General features: G+C 44.4%; 1 protein-coding gene across 7 annotated transcripts in view; it reads left to right on the top strand.

Moving 5' to 3' along the window:
• LRRC7 (leucine rich repeat containing 7) overlaps positions 1 to 14025 on the top strand; it is a 102076-nt gene that overhangs the window by 67439 nt on the left and 20612 nt on the right. For all 7 annotated transcript variants that reach the window (XR_009114784.1, XM_058029835.1, XM_058029833.1 and 4 more), the window contains exons 13-16: positions 3207 to 3276; positions 5503 to 5602; positions 7551 to 7675; positions 10416 to 10616. Coding sequence is in view for 6 of the 7 variants with exons in the window: in XM_058029835.1 (XP_057885818.1) it covers positions 3207 to 3276; positions 5503 to 5602; positions 7551 to 7675; positions 10416 to 10616 (496 nt within the window). In the remaining variant the exon portion in view is untranslated. The remainder of the gene's footprint in view (positions 1 to 3206; positions 3277 to 5502; positions 5603 to 7550; positions 7676 to 10415; positions 10617 to 14025) is intronic.

Below are 14025 nucleotides of genomic sequence, written 5' to 3'. Positions count from 1 at the left end.
CAGCAATCCCTGTTGTCCCTTTGGATGAGCCCACACATTCACACCAAAGAGAGCTGGGGCTCCCCTCCTGCTGGAGCATTCCTGTGTTCCCACAGCAGTTCTGGCCCTCTGCTCTTCCCTGGAGCTGGCACAGGAGGGAGATCCCAGGAGATCTTCCCCTGGAGCCCTTGGAAGAAGGGACGCATTCTGCTCAGGGGAATCAGTGTCTGAGTCCCTCTCTAGTGAATTTTGGATCAGAGACAATGGAAATCCCAGATTCCATTCTGCTCAGGGGAATCTGAGTCTGAGTCCCTCTCTGGTGCATTTTGGATCTCTGCTCTTTGCCACTACAGACCTTCACACTGTTCCGTGTCTTCTCCTCATCCCTGGACGTTGGGACTTGCTGATCTTTGAATTTCAGGATTTCCTCCAAGCTCCCATGTTGGAATTTCACTCAACCCAAGGCAATGCCTCCAGCTTTCCTTCCCCATGGCACACCTTCTAAGCTGTGTCCAAACTTCTCATCTCCACACCTGGGATTGCTCTGTCCTTTCTCTTCCCATCTCCAGACCTTTCCAAAGGGAACTTTTCCAGGATTCTCTTGGCTCTGCCCAGCAGAGCCAGCAGGGTTTGGATCTGGATCCAGGAGGTGCCCATGGTGAGGTGTTTGTGCAGGAGCAGCTCTGTGGAAGCTCTGGGAGCTCCAGCTCATCCTGAATTTCTCCCTGGGGCGGCTGCTCAGCCTCAGGCACTCTGGGGAGTCTGGAAATCCCAAATTCCTTGCCAGTGACCAGTGTCCCTGTCCATGGGTAGCCACAAACACCTTGTCTCCCATCTGCTTCTCCTCTCTCCTCAGAGTCCTTCCAGGTCTGAGCCCTGTGAGTGAGAGGTAGAATTGTTAGAAAAGTCCCTTTGGGCTACACTTCCCACAGAGCCTCGGTTACTGGTAAGTGACCTTTCTTTTAGTTCCAGATTGTTCTTAAAGAGCTGAGAGAGGCCTCACTTCTGCTCTTCAAAGGACTGAGAAACCCACTTTCTATTCCTAAAGGGGCTGAGAGAAACTCCCCTTTCTATTCTTAAAGGGCTGTGAGAACCCCCATTTCTGGACCTAAAGGGGCTGAAAGAAACCCCCATTTCTGTTCCTATATGGACTGAGAGAAACTCCCTTTCTATTCTTAAAGGACTGAGAAAATCCCCCATTTCTGTTCCTAAAGGGGCTAACAGAAAGCTCCATTTCTCTTCCTAAAAGGACTGAGAGAAATCCCTCTTTCTGTCCTAAAAGAGCTGAGAGAATCCCCCCTTTCTGATCTTAAAGGGCTGAGAGAATCCCCCTTCCTGTTCCTAAAAGAGCTGAGAGAATCCCCCTCTTTCTATTCCTAAAAGGGCTGAGAGAACTTCCCCTTCCATTTCCTAAAACAGCTGAGTGAATTCCCCATTCCCATTCTTACAGAGCTGGGTGAATTCCCCTTTTCTGTCCTAAAAGAGCTGAGAGAACCCCCCCTTTCTGTCTGTGTTCTGGGGTCACTCCCACAGAAGCCAGAAGAGCTCCTCATTCCTCACCATCCATCCCCACAAACTCCATTCCCTGTGTCCTTCCCTCCTCCTGGTCAGGAATTAGGATTGCACATTTTAAAAGGAAAAAAAAATGTTTTAGAAAAAGAGGTTGGGGCTTGGCTTGGCTGGAAATATTCAAAGCCCAGCAATGATTTTGGGTGCTCCCCATCTTTGATCTCGAATCTGAGTTTTTTTCTTTCAAAGACTTTAAAATCAGGCCTTGTTTGACGTTTAAAAGTTGTATCCAGGGGTATTGGCACAGCAAATGAGAAATGCAGAGTTCTGTGATGTGGTTGGGAATGGAACTGGAAAATCGGCACGGAATGGTCTTATCCCACATGATCCCAAGGGCTGTGGCCAGTGCTTCTCCCTCTGATTCCAAGCTCTCCACCTGAGATCCCTGGAGAGTCCCGGTGCCCTCCCAGAGACACCTTTCAGTCCAGTCCTGACTTTGGTGCTCAATTCTGAGGTGCCCAGAAACGTGGGAATCACTTCTGTGGATGATTAACTCAGGGTCTGAGTCTGGAACAAAAGGGCTTCTCCTTCTGGTTCTTCCAAAATCTCATTTAGGATTTGCTTTTTCCAATGTTCCTTCAACTCCCAAAAGCTGAGAGAGCTTCAGTCCATGGCTGGGCCAGGCCATGTGCTGGGAAAGAGCAGGGCTGGGTGGGAAATGGGGAAGGAATTGTTGGATGTGAGGGTGGGGAGGCCCTGGAATGGAATTCTCAGATTTGCCGTGGCTTCTCCATCCCTGGGAGTGCCCAAGGGTGGGTTGGAGCAGCCTGGGATGGTGGAAGGTGTCAATGATGGGATGGGATGGGATGGGATGGGATGGGATGGGATGGGATGGGATGGGATGGGATGGGATGGGATGGGATGGGATGGGATGGGATGGGATGGGATGGGATGCGATGGGATGGGATGGGATGGGATGGGATGCAATGGGATGCGATGGGATGGGATTTGAGGTCTCTCCCAACCCAAACCATCCTGCATTCCGTGATTCTATAAAAACAGCCTATCCAGTAGGAGTCATGGGAAAAAAATTCAATGAAGATTCCACAAATATCCTGCCATCCATTCCCATTCCCACTCCCAGGTCCCTTTTAGGAAACTGTGTTTAAATGTCTCGTTAAAATGCTGATTTATTTTTTTCCCCTGCTCCATTTAATTTTGTCATTTAGGTTCACTATGAATATTTATATTATTTTAATCTTTGGTCTGACATTCCAACAAAAATGAATTTTCCATCATCTTGGAATATTTCTGTTCCAAACCTCCAGTGTCCAATAAAGGGAGCTCTGTGAGTGACTCTGAGGTCCCTCTAAACCTCCCTGGGACCAAGATTTTTTCTTTTTTTCTGTCTTATATGTGTAATTTTATTACACTATAACCAAAGGAAAATATCAGTTTCTCCTCAGTACCAAAGGATGTGGTGTCAGCAGTTCTACCTTCCAAATAGAACTCTTAATGTGGAATATTAATCAGATTAATAATCATAGCAGGAATAACAACAACAGGAACATTGATAAAATATTGCATTTTAGTAAAATTGATTTTAAAAGCAGTGAAGTTATAGCTATTTCAGTGTGACAAACATGCTGCATGCAAATCTTTAAATAAATTACTTTGGAAACGAAGGATTCACCTTGTCCCAATGTTCTCCTTTACAGACTGAAGAATTTGCCCTTCACTTTTACCAAACTCAAGGAACTGGCAGCCTTGTGGCTTTCTGACAACCAGGTAATGCCTTTCAATATCCCCATTTTCCTTAGGAAAGGGGCTGGCAATGAACCCTGTCACTCAATTCAAGATTTAGAAGAATTTTGGAAGGGTTTGCTCCCAGCCCAGCTGTAGATTTCCATATCCAGCCATAAATCCTGTTGGGTGTCACTTTTGACCATGGAAAAATCATTTTGCGGGATTTATTTCACCAGGATCAGCTCCTGCCTCCTTACCAAAGTAGTAAATAAAGGGCAAAAGTAGCAGGGGAGTATTTTTGAAGCAGAAATTCAAGATGTTCGTTCCCAAACTCGTTATTATCCTGTTCCCACCCTGTTCTCCATCTGCTCCTCTTCCCTTGGCTTCCTCTTCCCTTTTCCCACCCATTCTCCCATCCCTGCACATTTTGAGCTCCACTGCAGTCAGGGAGAGTTCAAACAAGTCAAAGCTACACGAGGACTCTGGGTCTTGCTTTGGAGAAAACTCCTTTTTCTGTGCCTTTGAAATCTGAGGGGGCCCTGCTTTGTTCCAGGACTCTGGTTTATAGCAGATATTCTTTGGGATTCTATTTTAAACCAAATTATGCAACAGGAACCCTGAGAAATGCAACGGTTCCAGCAGCAGCTGAGCCCTAAAATAAGTCTGAAATGTACATTTGGTTTTAGAGCCGAGCCAAAAATGTGAAAGCTGAAAGGGTGGGTAATGGAAAATTATGATTAAATTTTTATGTGTTAAATGAGGATTCTTGGGGGTTTTGCATTTAAAATTTTGCATTTTAAAAAATAACATTGCCTGGCTGTGCAGCCCAGGCACAGAACACCCCCAGCCCTTTAAATATACAACATTTTCCAGCATTTTGACTTTCCTGTGGCACTGGAAGGATTGATTTCCACTCTCTGGGCTGTGACAGTCACTCCTGGGCCAGAGTGACTTTGGGTAGAGCAAAGCAGTGATCAAACATCCCCAGCTGCAGTCAAACCCAGCAGGAATTCCCAGGGAATGCTCCTTGGGAATTCTGCTGTGCCCTGCACCAGGTTTACACCAGTTCCAAGGTGAACTGCCAGCCACCAGGAATTTACTCCTCATCATTAATTAACTCTTCATTAGGCCTGGCTTAAAACACGTCCCAAGGGGTGTTGAGGTGCGCAGTGCCAGGTGTGCTCCCTGATCCTTTCCCCTGGAGCAGCAGGCAGGGTTCCCCATGCCCTCATGGCTGGCAATGCCAGGAATGGCAGGGCAGGCACAGGAGGCTCCACTGTCCTCCAGCCCCTGGGGAATTTGTGTTCCTGCGGAGCTGCAGGGAGCTGGGACTGCTCAGATGCCAGCAGTTCCTGTGTGGGTTCCCATTCTGGTGTTGGTGGTGGTGTTGGTGTTGTTGGTGGTGGTGGTGTTGTTGGTGGTGTTGTTATTGTTATTATTACCATTATTATATTGTTGATATTGTTATTGTTGTTATTATCCCATTATTGTTGTTATTGTTCTAATTGTTGATGTTATTGTTATTTTTTATTATTGCTATCATCATTATCCCATTATTATTGTTGGTGGTGGTTTATTATTGTTATTATTGTTGATATTGTTGTTGTTGTTATTGTTCCTATTACTATTATCATTATCCTGTTATTATTATTGTTGTTGTTATTTTCACATTGTTAATAATAATAATAATAATAATAATAATAATAATAATAATAATAATAATAATAATAATAATAATAATAATAATAATAATAATAATAATAATTTATTATTATTGTAATGTTATATTAGAATATAATATTAATAGCATTAATACATTATTGTCATTGTTATTAATAATAATAGATTATTAATATTATATTGTATTATTGATTATTTTTACTACTACTACTACTATTATTATTATTATTATTATTATTATTATTACGATTGTTTTGGTTGTTCTTGTTGTTGTTGTTATTATTGTTATTATTCTTATTATTGATTATATTGTTATTATTGTTATTATTATTATTATTACTATTATCAGTATCCCATTATTGTTGTTATTTTGTTGTTACCTCGTTGTTGTTGTTGTTACTACTACTACTACTACTACTACTATTATTCTGGTTGTTCTGGCTGTTCTTGTTGTTATTATTGTTGTTGTTGTTCTGGTTCTTCTGGTTGTCCTCGTTATTGTTGTTGTTATCATTGTTATTATTGCTGCTATTATTGTTGCTGTTGCTGTCATTGTTCTCCTCACGCCGTGCGCTCCCTCTCCCGCAGTCCAAGGCGCTGATCCCGCTGCAGACGGAGGCGCACCCCGAGACCAAGCAGCGCGTGCTCACCAACTACATGTTCCCGCAGCAGCCCCGCAGCGACGAAGGTACAACCCCGAGCTCGGGGGGCCTGGGGCCGAGCCTGCCCCTCTGACACCCCACGGCCACGGGGACACCCTGGCCTGGCCCACGGCACGGATCCGGGCATTCCTGGGCTGCCACACTTCTGACACTTCTGACTGACACTCTGAGATTGACACTTTGACACTGACATTTCTGACTGACACTCTGAGATTTACACCTTGACACTGACATTTCTGACTGACACTCTCGGATTGACACTTTCACACTGACATTTCTGACTGACACTCTGAGATTTACACTTGCACACTGACATTTCTGACTGACACTCTCAGATTGACACTTTGACACTGACATTTCTGACTGACACTCTCAGATTTACACCTTGACACTGACATTTCTGACTGACACTCTGAGATTTACACCTTGACACTGACATTTCTGACTGACACTCTCAGATTGACACTTTCACACTGACACTTCTGACTGACACTCTGAGATTTACACTTGCCCACTGACATTTCTGACTGACACTCTGAGATTGACACTTTGACACTGACATTTCTGACTGACACTCTCAGATTTACACTTTGACACTGACATTTCTGACTGACACTGAGATTTACACCTTGACACTGACATTTCTGACTGACACTCTCAGATTGACACTTTCACACTGACATTTCTGACTGACACTCTGAGATTTACACTTTCACACTGACATTTCTGATTGACACTCTCAGATTTACACTTTGACACTGACATTTCTGATTGACACTCTCAGATTGACACTTTCAGTCTGATATTTCTGATTGACAATTTCAGACGGACATTTCTGATTGACACTCTCAGATTTACCCTTTCAGTCTGATATTTCTGATTGACAATTTCAGATTTGCACTTTCACACTGACATTTCTGATTTACACTCTCAGATTTATGCTTTCACACTGACGTTTCTGATTTACACTTTCAGATTTACCCTTTCAGTCTGATATTTCTGATTGTCACTTCCAGATTTACACTTTCAGACTGATGTTTTCTGATTTATGTTTTCAGATTGACATTTTCCAATTTACATTTTCACATTGACATTTTCTGATTGACACTTTCAGATTTACAATTTCAGCTTGACATTTTCTAATTTACATTTTCAGACTGACATTTTCTGATTTACAATTTCACACTGATATTTTCTGATTTACACTTTCAGACTGACATTCTCTGATTTACATTTTCACACTGACATTTTCTGATTTACAATTTCAGACTAACATTTTCACATGGACGTTTTCTGTTTTACAATTTCAGATTTACACTTTCAGACTGACATTTTCTGATTTACAGTTTCAGATTCATACTTTCAGACTGACATTCCCTGATTTGCATTTTTACATTGACATTTTCTGATTCACAATTTCAGACTGACATTTTCTGATTCACAGTCTCTGATTTATTGACATTTCACACTGACATTTTCTAATTCGCAATTTCAGACTGACATTCTCTGGTTCACATTTTCTCATTGACATTCTCTAATTTACATTTTCAGACTCACATTTTCTGATTTACATTTTCAGACTGACATTTTCTGACTAACCCTTTCACCCCGGCGTTTCCTGAACCCCTTTTATTTCCAGAGAGGCTTTGCAGGAGCAGTCAGAGCCCAGCTCTGGGTGTGCACACCCCAGGAATTGCTGGCTCCAGGCAGGAGCTGGGAATGCCCATCTCCATGGGGTGGGGGCTCAGAGCTCCCAAACTGGGCTGGATTCAGACTTTGCTCCACCAAATTGCCATTTTCACACTGCCCCTCTGCTCCAGGGCTGCCCCAAGCCCTGGTGCTGCTTTCCACCACTCTGATCCCACTTTTATTCACAACCCTGCAGTGGTTTCTCAGTTTCCAAACAATCACCCAGGTGACGAAGCAGGAAAATCCATTTGGCTCATTCCCAGCTCCCTCTCCCATTCCCTGCAGATTTCCAGTCAGACAGTGACAGCTTTAACCCCACTCTCTGGGAGGAGCAGAGGCAGCAGAGAATGACTGTGGCCTTTGAGTTCGAGGACAAGAAGGAAGAGGAGGAGAATCCAGGGAAAGTCAAGGTGAGTGCTGCTGGATTTATTCTGGGATTCACTTTTTGTGAATGGGCAGGGTTCAATATGCAGGTCCTGAAATGAGCTGGGTTTGGGTTTTAATATCAGATTCCTGCTCTGTCCCAAAGGGAATTGAGACAGAATTACTGTCCAACTTTATTTACAGATTATATGTTATATATTCTATTCCATTCCATTCTATTCTATTCCATTCGATTCTATTCTATTCTATTCTATTCTATTCTATTCTATTCTATTCTATTCTATTAATTTTTACAGAATTACTGTCAACCACTGCTTTTTCAGGAATATTTGAATCCCACAGGGGATCCCATATTCGTCTCCAAGCAAAAGTCAACAAAGGCTTTGCAGCCTCATGGAAGGTGCAGTGGAAATGGCATAATCTGTGAAAAATAAAGTTCAAAGCATGAATTTCCTCCCCCAGTTTTGTGAAATTGAAGTCACTGCAGAGCTCTCCATCAATCCCTCAATCAGCTGCATTGTCAGGAGGATATTTTCAAACCTGTCAGCCTTTACCTGCCATGGAAATCTCTCTTTCTTGAATAATATCAAGGAATTATCCCACACTTGAACCCTGCAGATTTCTAACTGTGGTAGAACGCCCAGGGTAAAATGTAGGGTCAGAGATAAAATCATCTGAGGAGTTTAAATTCGATTTTACTTCTCAAATTAACAGTTCTCTTGTCAATAGCATTTTAACACCCCATTGAAAACTTGGTGGAAATTCTTCATTTTTCTTTCCAAAGTTGGGAATTTCTCTCCAGCTCCTGTGCCCAGAGCTAATGGAGTCTTCTCCTTTAGTGAAACAGAAAATGAAGCCAAAAGCAGCCTTCACCTTACAATAAATAGATTAAAGTGGAATTTTACCCTGGATGAACTGCAGGTTTATGGGTCACGCATGGAAAACAGCATCTGGGGAAGTTTTCTGTTGTTCCACAACTTTTATCAGAATTTTCCCTGGGGGTGACACGGCTGGAGGTTTCAACATGAACGTTTTTAGCAGTTCCACCAGAGCTTCAAGGGATAAATTTAAATAAATATAAATTCTCAACAGGCAGTAACCACCAACACTGCAGCATTTCATAACAGCAGAAAAAGTTTTCACTTTTCATCAGGAAACTGAACTTTCAGCCAGACAGATGTTAAGATTGATTTGATAATTGGGATTGTTCAATAGCTTTTTTCCATCGCGGATTTTGAACTCTGAAAATTCTCTCTTCAGGGTCAGGCTGCTTTTGATGTAGCCCTGGAATGGGCTTGGCAGGGAGTCCAGATTTCCTCTGGGACGGGGAATGTGGACCCGTCAGGGAAAGATCTGCATCCCACTGCTGGTGCTGTTCCCCAGCAGAGCTGCAGGAGTTTGGCTGTGCGATATTAACACTCCCAGGGAGGGGAAACTCCTGCTGCAGTCCCAGTTTGGGGTTGTCTGTGCCATCCCAGCCTCCAGTCCCTCCTCCCTGCTGGAATTCCTGAGGATTTGCTCTGTGCCTTGCCCTCACACCACGGCCTGAGCTCTGGGAGACACCAAGTGCCTCATTGGGCCACCCCTGAACACCATTGCATTCAGCCAGAATTGAAGCAGAGCTTTCAGTGCTGCTTTCCAGACTGCATCTGTCCTTTTCCTGCTGGAATTCTTTATCAAAAGTGACATCCCACTCACAGATTTTAACATTTTCTCTTCTACCCCCTGACGTTTATTCTCTCCTGGTTCGGATCTGGATGCCAGCACTTGACACAGTTTTATTTACCAAATCAATCATGCTTTTGCCTCTGAAATATTCCTATGGACAGACCATTTCCAGCTAAACCTAAAACTGTGGTTTTCCTGCTCGTTGGGAATTTAAATCCTGCAGCTCTGAGCTATTCAAACCAGCTCACCTACACCACCAGGTAGAAGCTGCTGTGTGATTGTCCTGGTTTAGGGCAAATTTGGGAGTGAACCCCTAAAGGGGTTCCTCTAGAAAAGCAGATTCAATTGGCCTCTCCTCCAACCAGTTCAGGAGAAAATACCTTTTTAAAGAAAAGTGGAAAAAAACTATTATTAAACAATGAAACAGTGGAACCTAAACAATATTAAACTCCAGATCCTTTATCACCAGCAGGAATTTGAAGTTTCCCAGCCTCGTCACCCTGACATGCTCTGGGAAAGCTGGGAAGTTCAGATTAGTGGGGTTTTCCAGGAAACCTGTGTGTCTGTCAGTCAGCCAGAGCTCAGTCAGGCCTTGGGCACTCCCTGGAGAGCTCTGGGTCTGTGAGAGAAGAGAAAGAGCCCCAGACACCCGGCTGGGTGTGAGCATCATGCATCTCCAGGAGGCAATGGCTCCCAGAGGAGCAGCTCTGCTCTCAGCTGCCATCCATAATTCACATTAATTGAGTACAGGAGCGTGGATGAATTAATTCTGCATTTACAGCAGGGCTGTTTGGGAGGGTGTGAGGGGATGTGTCAGCAAAGTGCAGAGCTACCAACACCCTCCCAGGGGGAGAGATGGGCTTGCAGGGAACCATTCCTATCCTTATTTCATGGCACTGGGATTGCATTTGATGCTGCCAAAGAGGGAACGAGCAAATTTCAGTCCTGAACCCCTCAAACTCCCCAGACAGATCACCCAAACCTCAAGGGAAGCGCCCTCAGCCCCAAACCCCAACCAGGCTTTCCTTTGCACTCTGCTTCCATCCTGCATTCCTGCCTCCATTCCTAACCCTGCCTCCTCCTTCCCCGGCTGCTCAGGTGGAGATAAACCTCAAGCGTTACCCCACGCCCTACCCCGAGGACCTGAAGAACATGGTGAAGTCAGTGCAGAACCTGGTGAGCAAACCCAGCCTGGGCGTGCGGCCCGAGAGCGCGGCGCCCGCCGCCAGCGCCGACCCCACGGGCAAGGACAAGTACGAGCACAAGTGGCCCCTGACCCCCAAGGAGATCTCCGTGGAGGTACTGGCAAGCACCCTTGCTCCTCTCCAGAATTACAGATGCTTTTTTTTATGGTTTTGGAGCCCCAAAGGATGGTTTGATCCACTGGGAACCTCAGGTCGTTGTCGGGGATGCTCAGCTTGTGCAGGGCCTGGCAGTTGAACAGTTGCTGTTCCGGGGGTTCCACGGGGGAGAAGAAATAAATCCATTTGGGATCCTTACTGACACACAATCAGCACAAACACCCCCTGGCCACAGCAGAATCCCACCCTCGCAGGGGGATTTTTGGGAAGGCATTCCCATGGTTGGTGGGGATTGTGGCATTTACTGGGTCCCCAGGATGAAGGAGGAAATGATGAATCTGACTCCATGCTCTTAGAAGGCTAATTTATTATTTTATATAAAAGAATGCTATCCTAAAACTATACTAAAGAATAGAGAAAGGATCCTTACAGAAGGATCCTTAACAAGATGCTAATTAAAAACTCGTGACTCTCTCCTCAGAGTCTGACACAGCCTGACCATGATTGGGCATTAAGTCAAAACAATTCACGTGTTGGATAAACAATCTCCAACCACATTCCAAAGCAGCAAAACACAGGAGAAGCAAATGGGAGAATATTGTTTTCCTTTTTCTCTGAGGCTTCTCAGCTTCCCAGGAGAAGAAATCCTGGCAAAGGGATTTTTCAGAAAATATGATGGTGACATTCCACCTGTAAAGTTTTATGTTGAGCTGCTGGGTTGCACTCAGGTTTAGATTGAGCTGCTGAGTTTCGTCCAGTTTTAGACTGAGTTGCTGTTTTTCCCAATGCTGCTGAACTTTTGGGTTGAGATCTCCCCAGCTGGCAATTTTGCTATGGATTTCTCCCAGCACTCTTCAATTTCAATGATGTGAGGTTGGCACATAACAGGAGGATGGGCCCAGGTACCATTTCCATCCCATCCCATTTAATCTGTTAGAGACTCCTTGGGTCTCTCTGGCCCTGTGTGCCAGGAGGTTCTGCCCTTGGGATTATTGCCAGGAGCAGGAATCCAATTAACCCTGCCCAGGGTTAATGAAGGCAGCAGGAGGGCTCTTTCCTGTGCAGGGAGCAGCCCTGGATGCTGTGAGCTGCAGAATCCAGCTCTCCCTGGAGTGTTTGCCAAGCACAGGAACAAATTCAACCCCAGGATTAGTCCCTAAAAGCTGAATTCCTAAATCCTACAGCCCTGCTGGAGCTTGGTTCTGTCACCCCACCAAAGGAGGGGAATCCCTTCCCATGTGAGATGAAAAGCTTGGAGAGGTCTGCAGGAATGCCAGCATTCCTGGAAGCCTTTGCAAAGCTTTAATGCTGAAAAGAAATAAATGAGGAAAAATATTTTCCTTCTTTTTCGCTCCTTTGTTATCTGACCGTTATGATAAACTCCTTGTCCTTGAAACATCCTTGTCTGCAGCCAGTCCTGAGGGCAGGAATTGTTCTCCCTCAGATGTCCATGGCTTTGGCACAAATATTACACATTCAGCTGGAGCTGCTCTCTCAGTGCTGTCTTTTATTTGCAGTCAAACATTTTCATTCCTTAAAAAAATAATCCCCCAAAGTTTTCTCTTCAAGCTGGATTCAGAAGACTTCAACTCTAGGCACAATTTCAATTAGGACTAAAATATTGAAGTTAAATATTTAATTTCAACTAAAATAGCTAAGTTAAATCACTCATGTTTCCATCTAAATCTGAAATCTTCAATTCCACCACGATTCCTTTTTACTCATTAAATTCTCACTGTGTAAATCTGGTCCTTGAACCAGCTGGTGACTCAGGCCACGAGTCTTGACATTCTGCTCTTGTTGCTGAATATATAGAATTTATTTTGTATAATCTATCATTTGAACTTGAGTATTCTCAACAGCTTTCTGCGGGTTTTCATTATCCCTACGTGTTTCCACCTGGAATTTGATCCATGTGGCCGGGCAGAGGTTTTAGCGGTTTGGTGTCCAGAAATCAGTGGTTTGTTAATAATTGTTAAAATAATGCTAATTTTTTTCAATGAAAACATGAGCACCCCAGAGAGCTGAGTCCCAGCAGGGAGCTGGCAGAGCCAGGGAACGCATCCATCGCCAGGGAGGAGGAGATGGCAGCGGCACCACAAACGTGGGGTGACACCACAAACGCGGGGTGCAGCTGGGGACACATCCCTGGGGCTGTGTGCGTGCAGGGAGCTCCCAGAACTCTGCAGAAGGAGCCCAGGGTGACTCCTGAGGTGCCACTGAAAAATGGGAGAGCAGTTCCCTCCCTGCAGAGCTGGGAGCCCCCCCTGTCCCCAGCAGAGATGAGATTTCAGCTCCTGAGCTGTGATGGGGGAACTTTTCCAGATTTCAGTTTCCCTGGGATGGAGTCAGGAGTGTAGCACGGCTATTCCAGCAGCTGAAGGAAAGAAAAGGGATGATCTTGTCCTTCCCAGACATTAGGGGGGGTTTCAGCTCCAATCAGGGTGGTGCAGACACGTTTCCCTCTCCTTGGCTTCCTGCACCAGGATAAAGCACGCGGGAAGTGTAGGCAGAGTGTGAATGGATTAGCGAACAATATTGGCCTGATTTCAGTTGTAACCCATTAAATAAAACATAATTAAGCTCCATTTGCTTTGCAGATAATTAGCAGACAAACTCAAGCCTCGAGTTAAAGTGCACTTTGAAATTGCAGGTGTGTTGTGATGTAGCTAAAGGCTGAAGGCAGTTTCTGATCCCAGGTAATTGAATTTCAGGTGCACTGCTCACTTTTCATCCTCAGATAAGCTGGTTTCTGATCCCTTTTGGCTTTTCCTGCAATTCATTTGCACGTGTCTCTTCAGAAACTGTTTCTAAATAATGAAAGGGAGCATCTGGAATGAGGAGCTGCATGTCAAATCCACTGTACATCCTTCACCTCCATTCACAATAAGCAAACAATGTCTTGATTAATCATCAATTAAAACAAACCTCCTCATCATTCTAATTCTTTCTGGAAGATGTGAGTTTTGGCCAAAGAGGAGTCTGGGATTATTCAGGGAGTTGTGCTGCCTTTCCATGAGAAACAATGAGGAGTATCAAAATCAGCAAGTCAGGTCTTTACAGTTCCTGTTCCTGATGGGTTTGCATTGAGAATATCCCACATTTCCTCTGCCTCATCCCTTCCCAGAGCCCTGGGCTGCTCCAGGCAGATTCCAGGAGTCTGAGCATTCCAAACATTCTGTCCCTCTGGATTATAATTTAATTTAATGTTTATAATTTTATGTTCTTGTGTCCTCAGCCTGAATATTTGGTGATATTTCTCTTGCCAGTTGTTTTAATGGTTTGTACCAGGAATTTTCTCCTCACCACAGTTCTATGCCCTCTTCCTGCATCCTTCCCCAGTTAATCCTGAGGAATAAATCCTGAGGAATAATCTCCAGGCACCTACTCAACACAACTGCATTTAT

The sequence above is a fragment of the Melospiza georgiana genome, chromosome 9 (assembly GCF_028018845.1).
Source record: "Melospiza georgiana isolate bMelGeo1 chromosome 9, bMelGeo1.pri, whole genome shotgun sequence".
NCBI lineage: Eukaryota > Metazoa > Chordata > Aves > Passeriformes > Passerellidae > Melospiza > Melospiza georgiana.
This window is presented reverse-complemented; position numbering and strand designations above follow the sequence as displayed.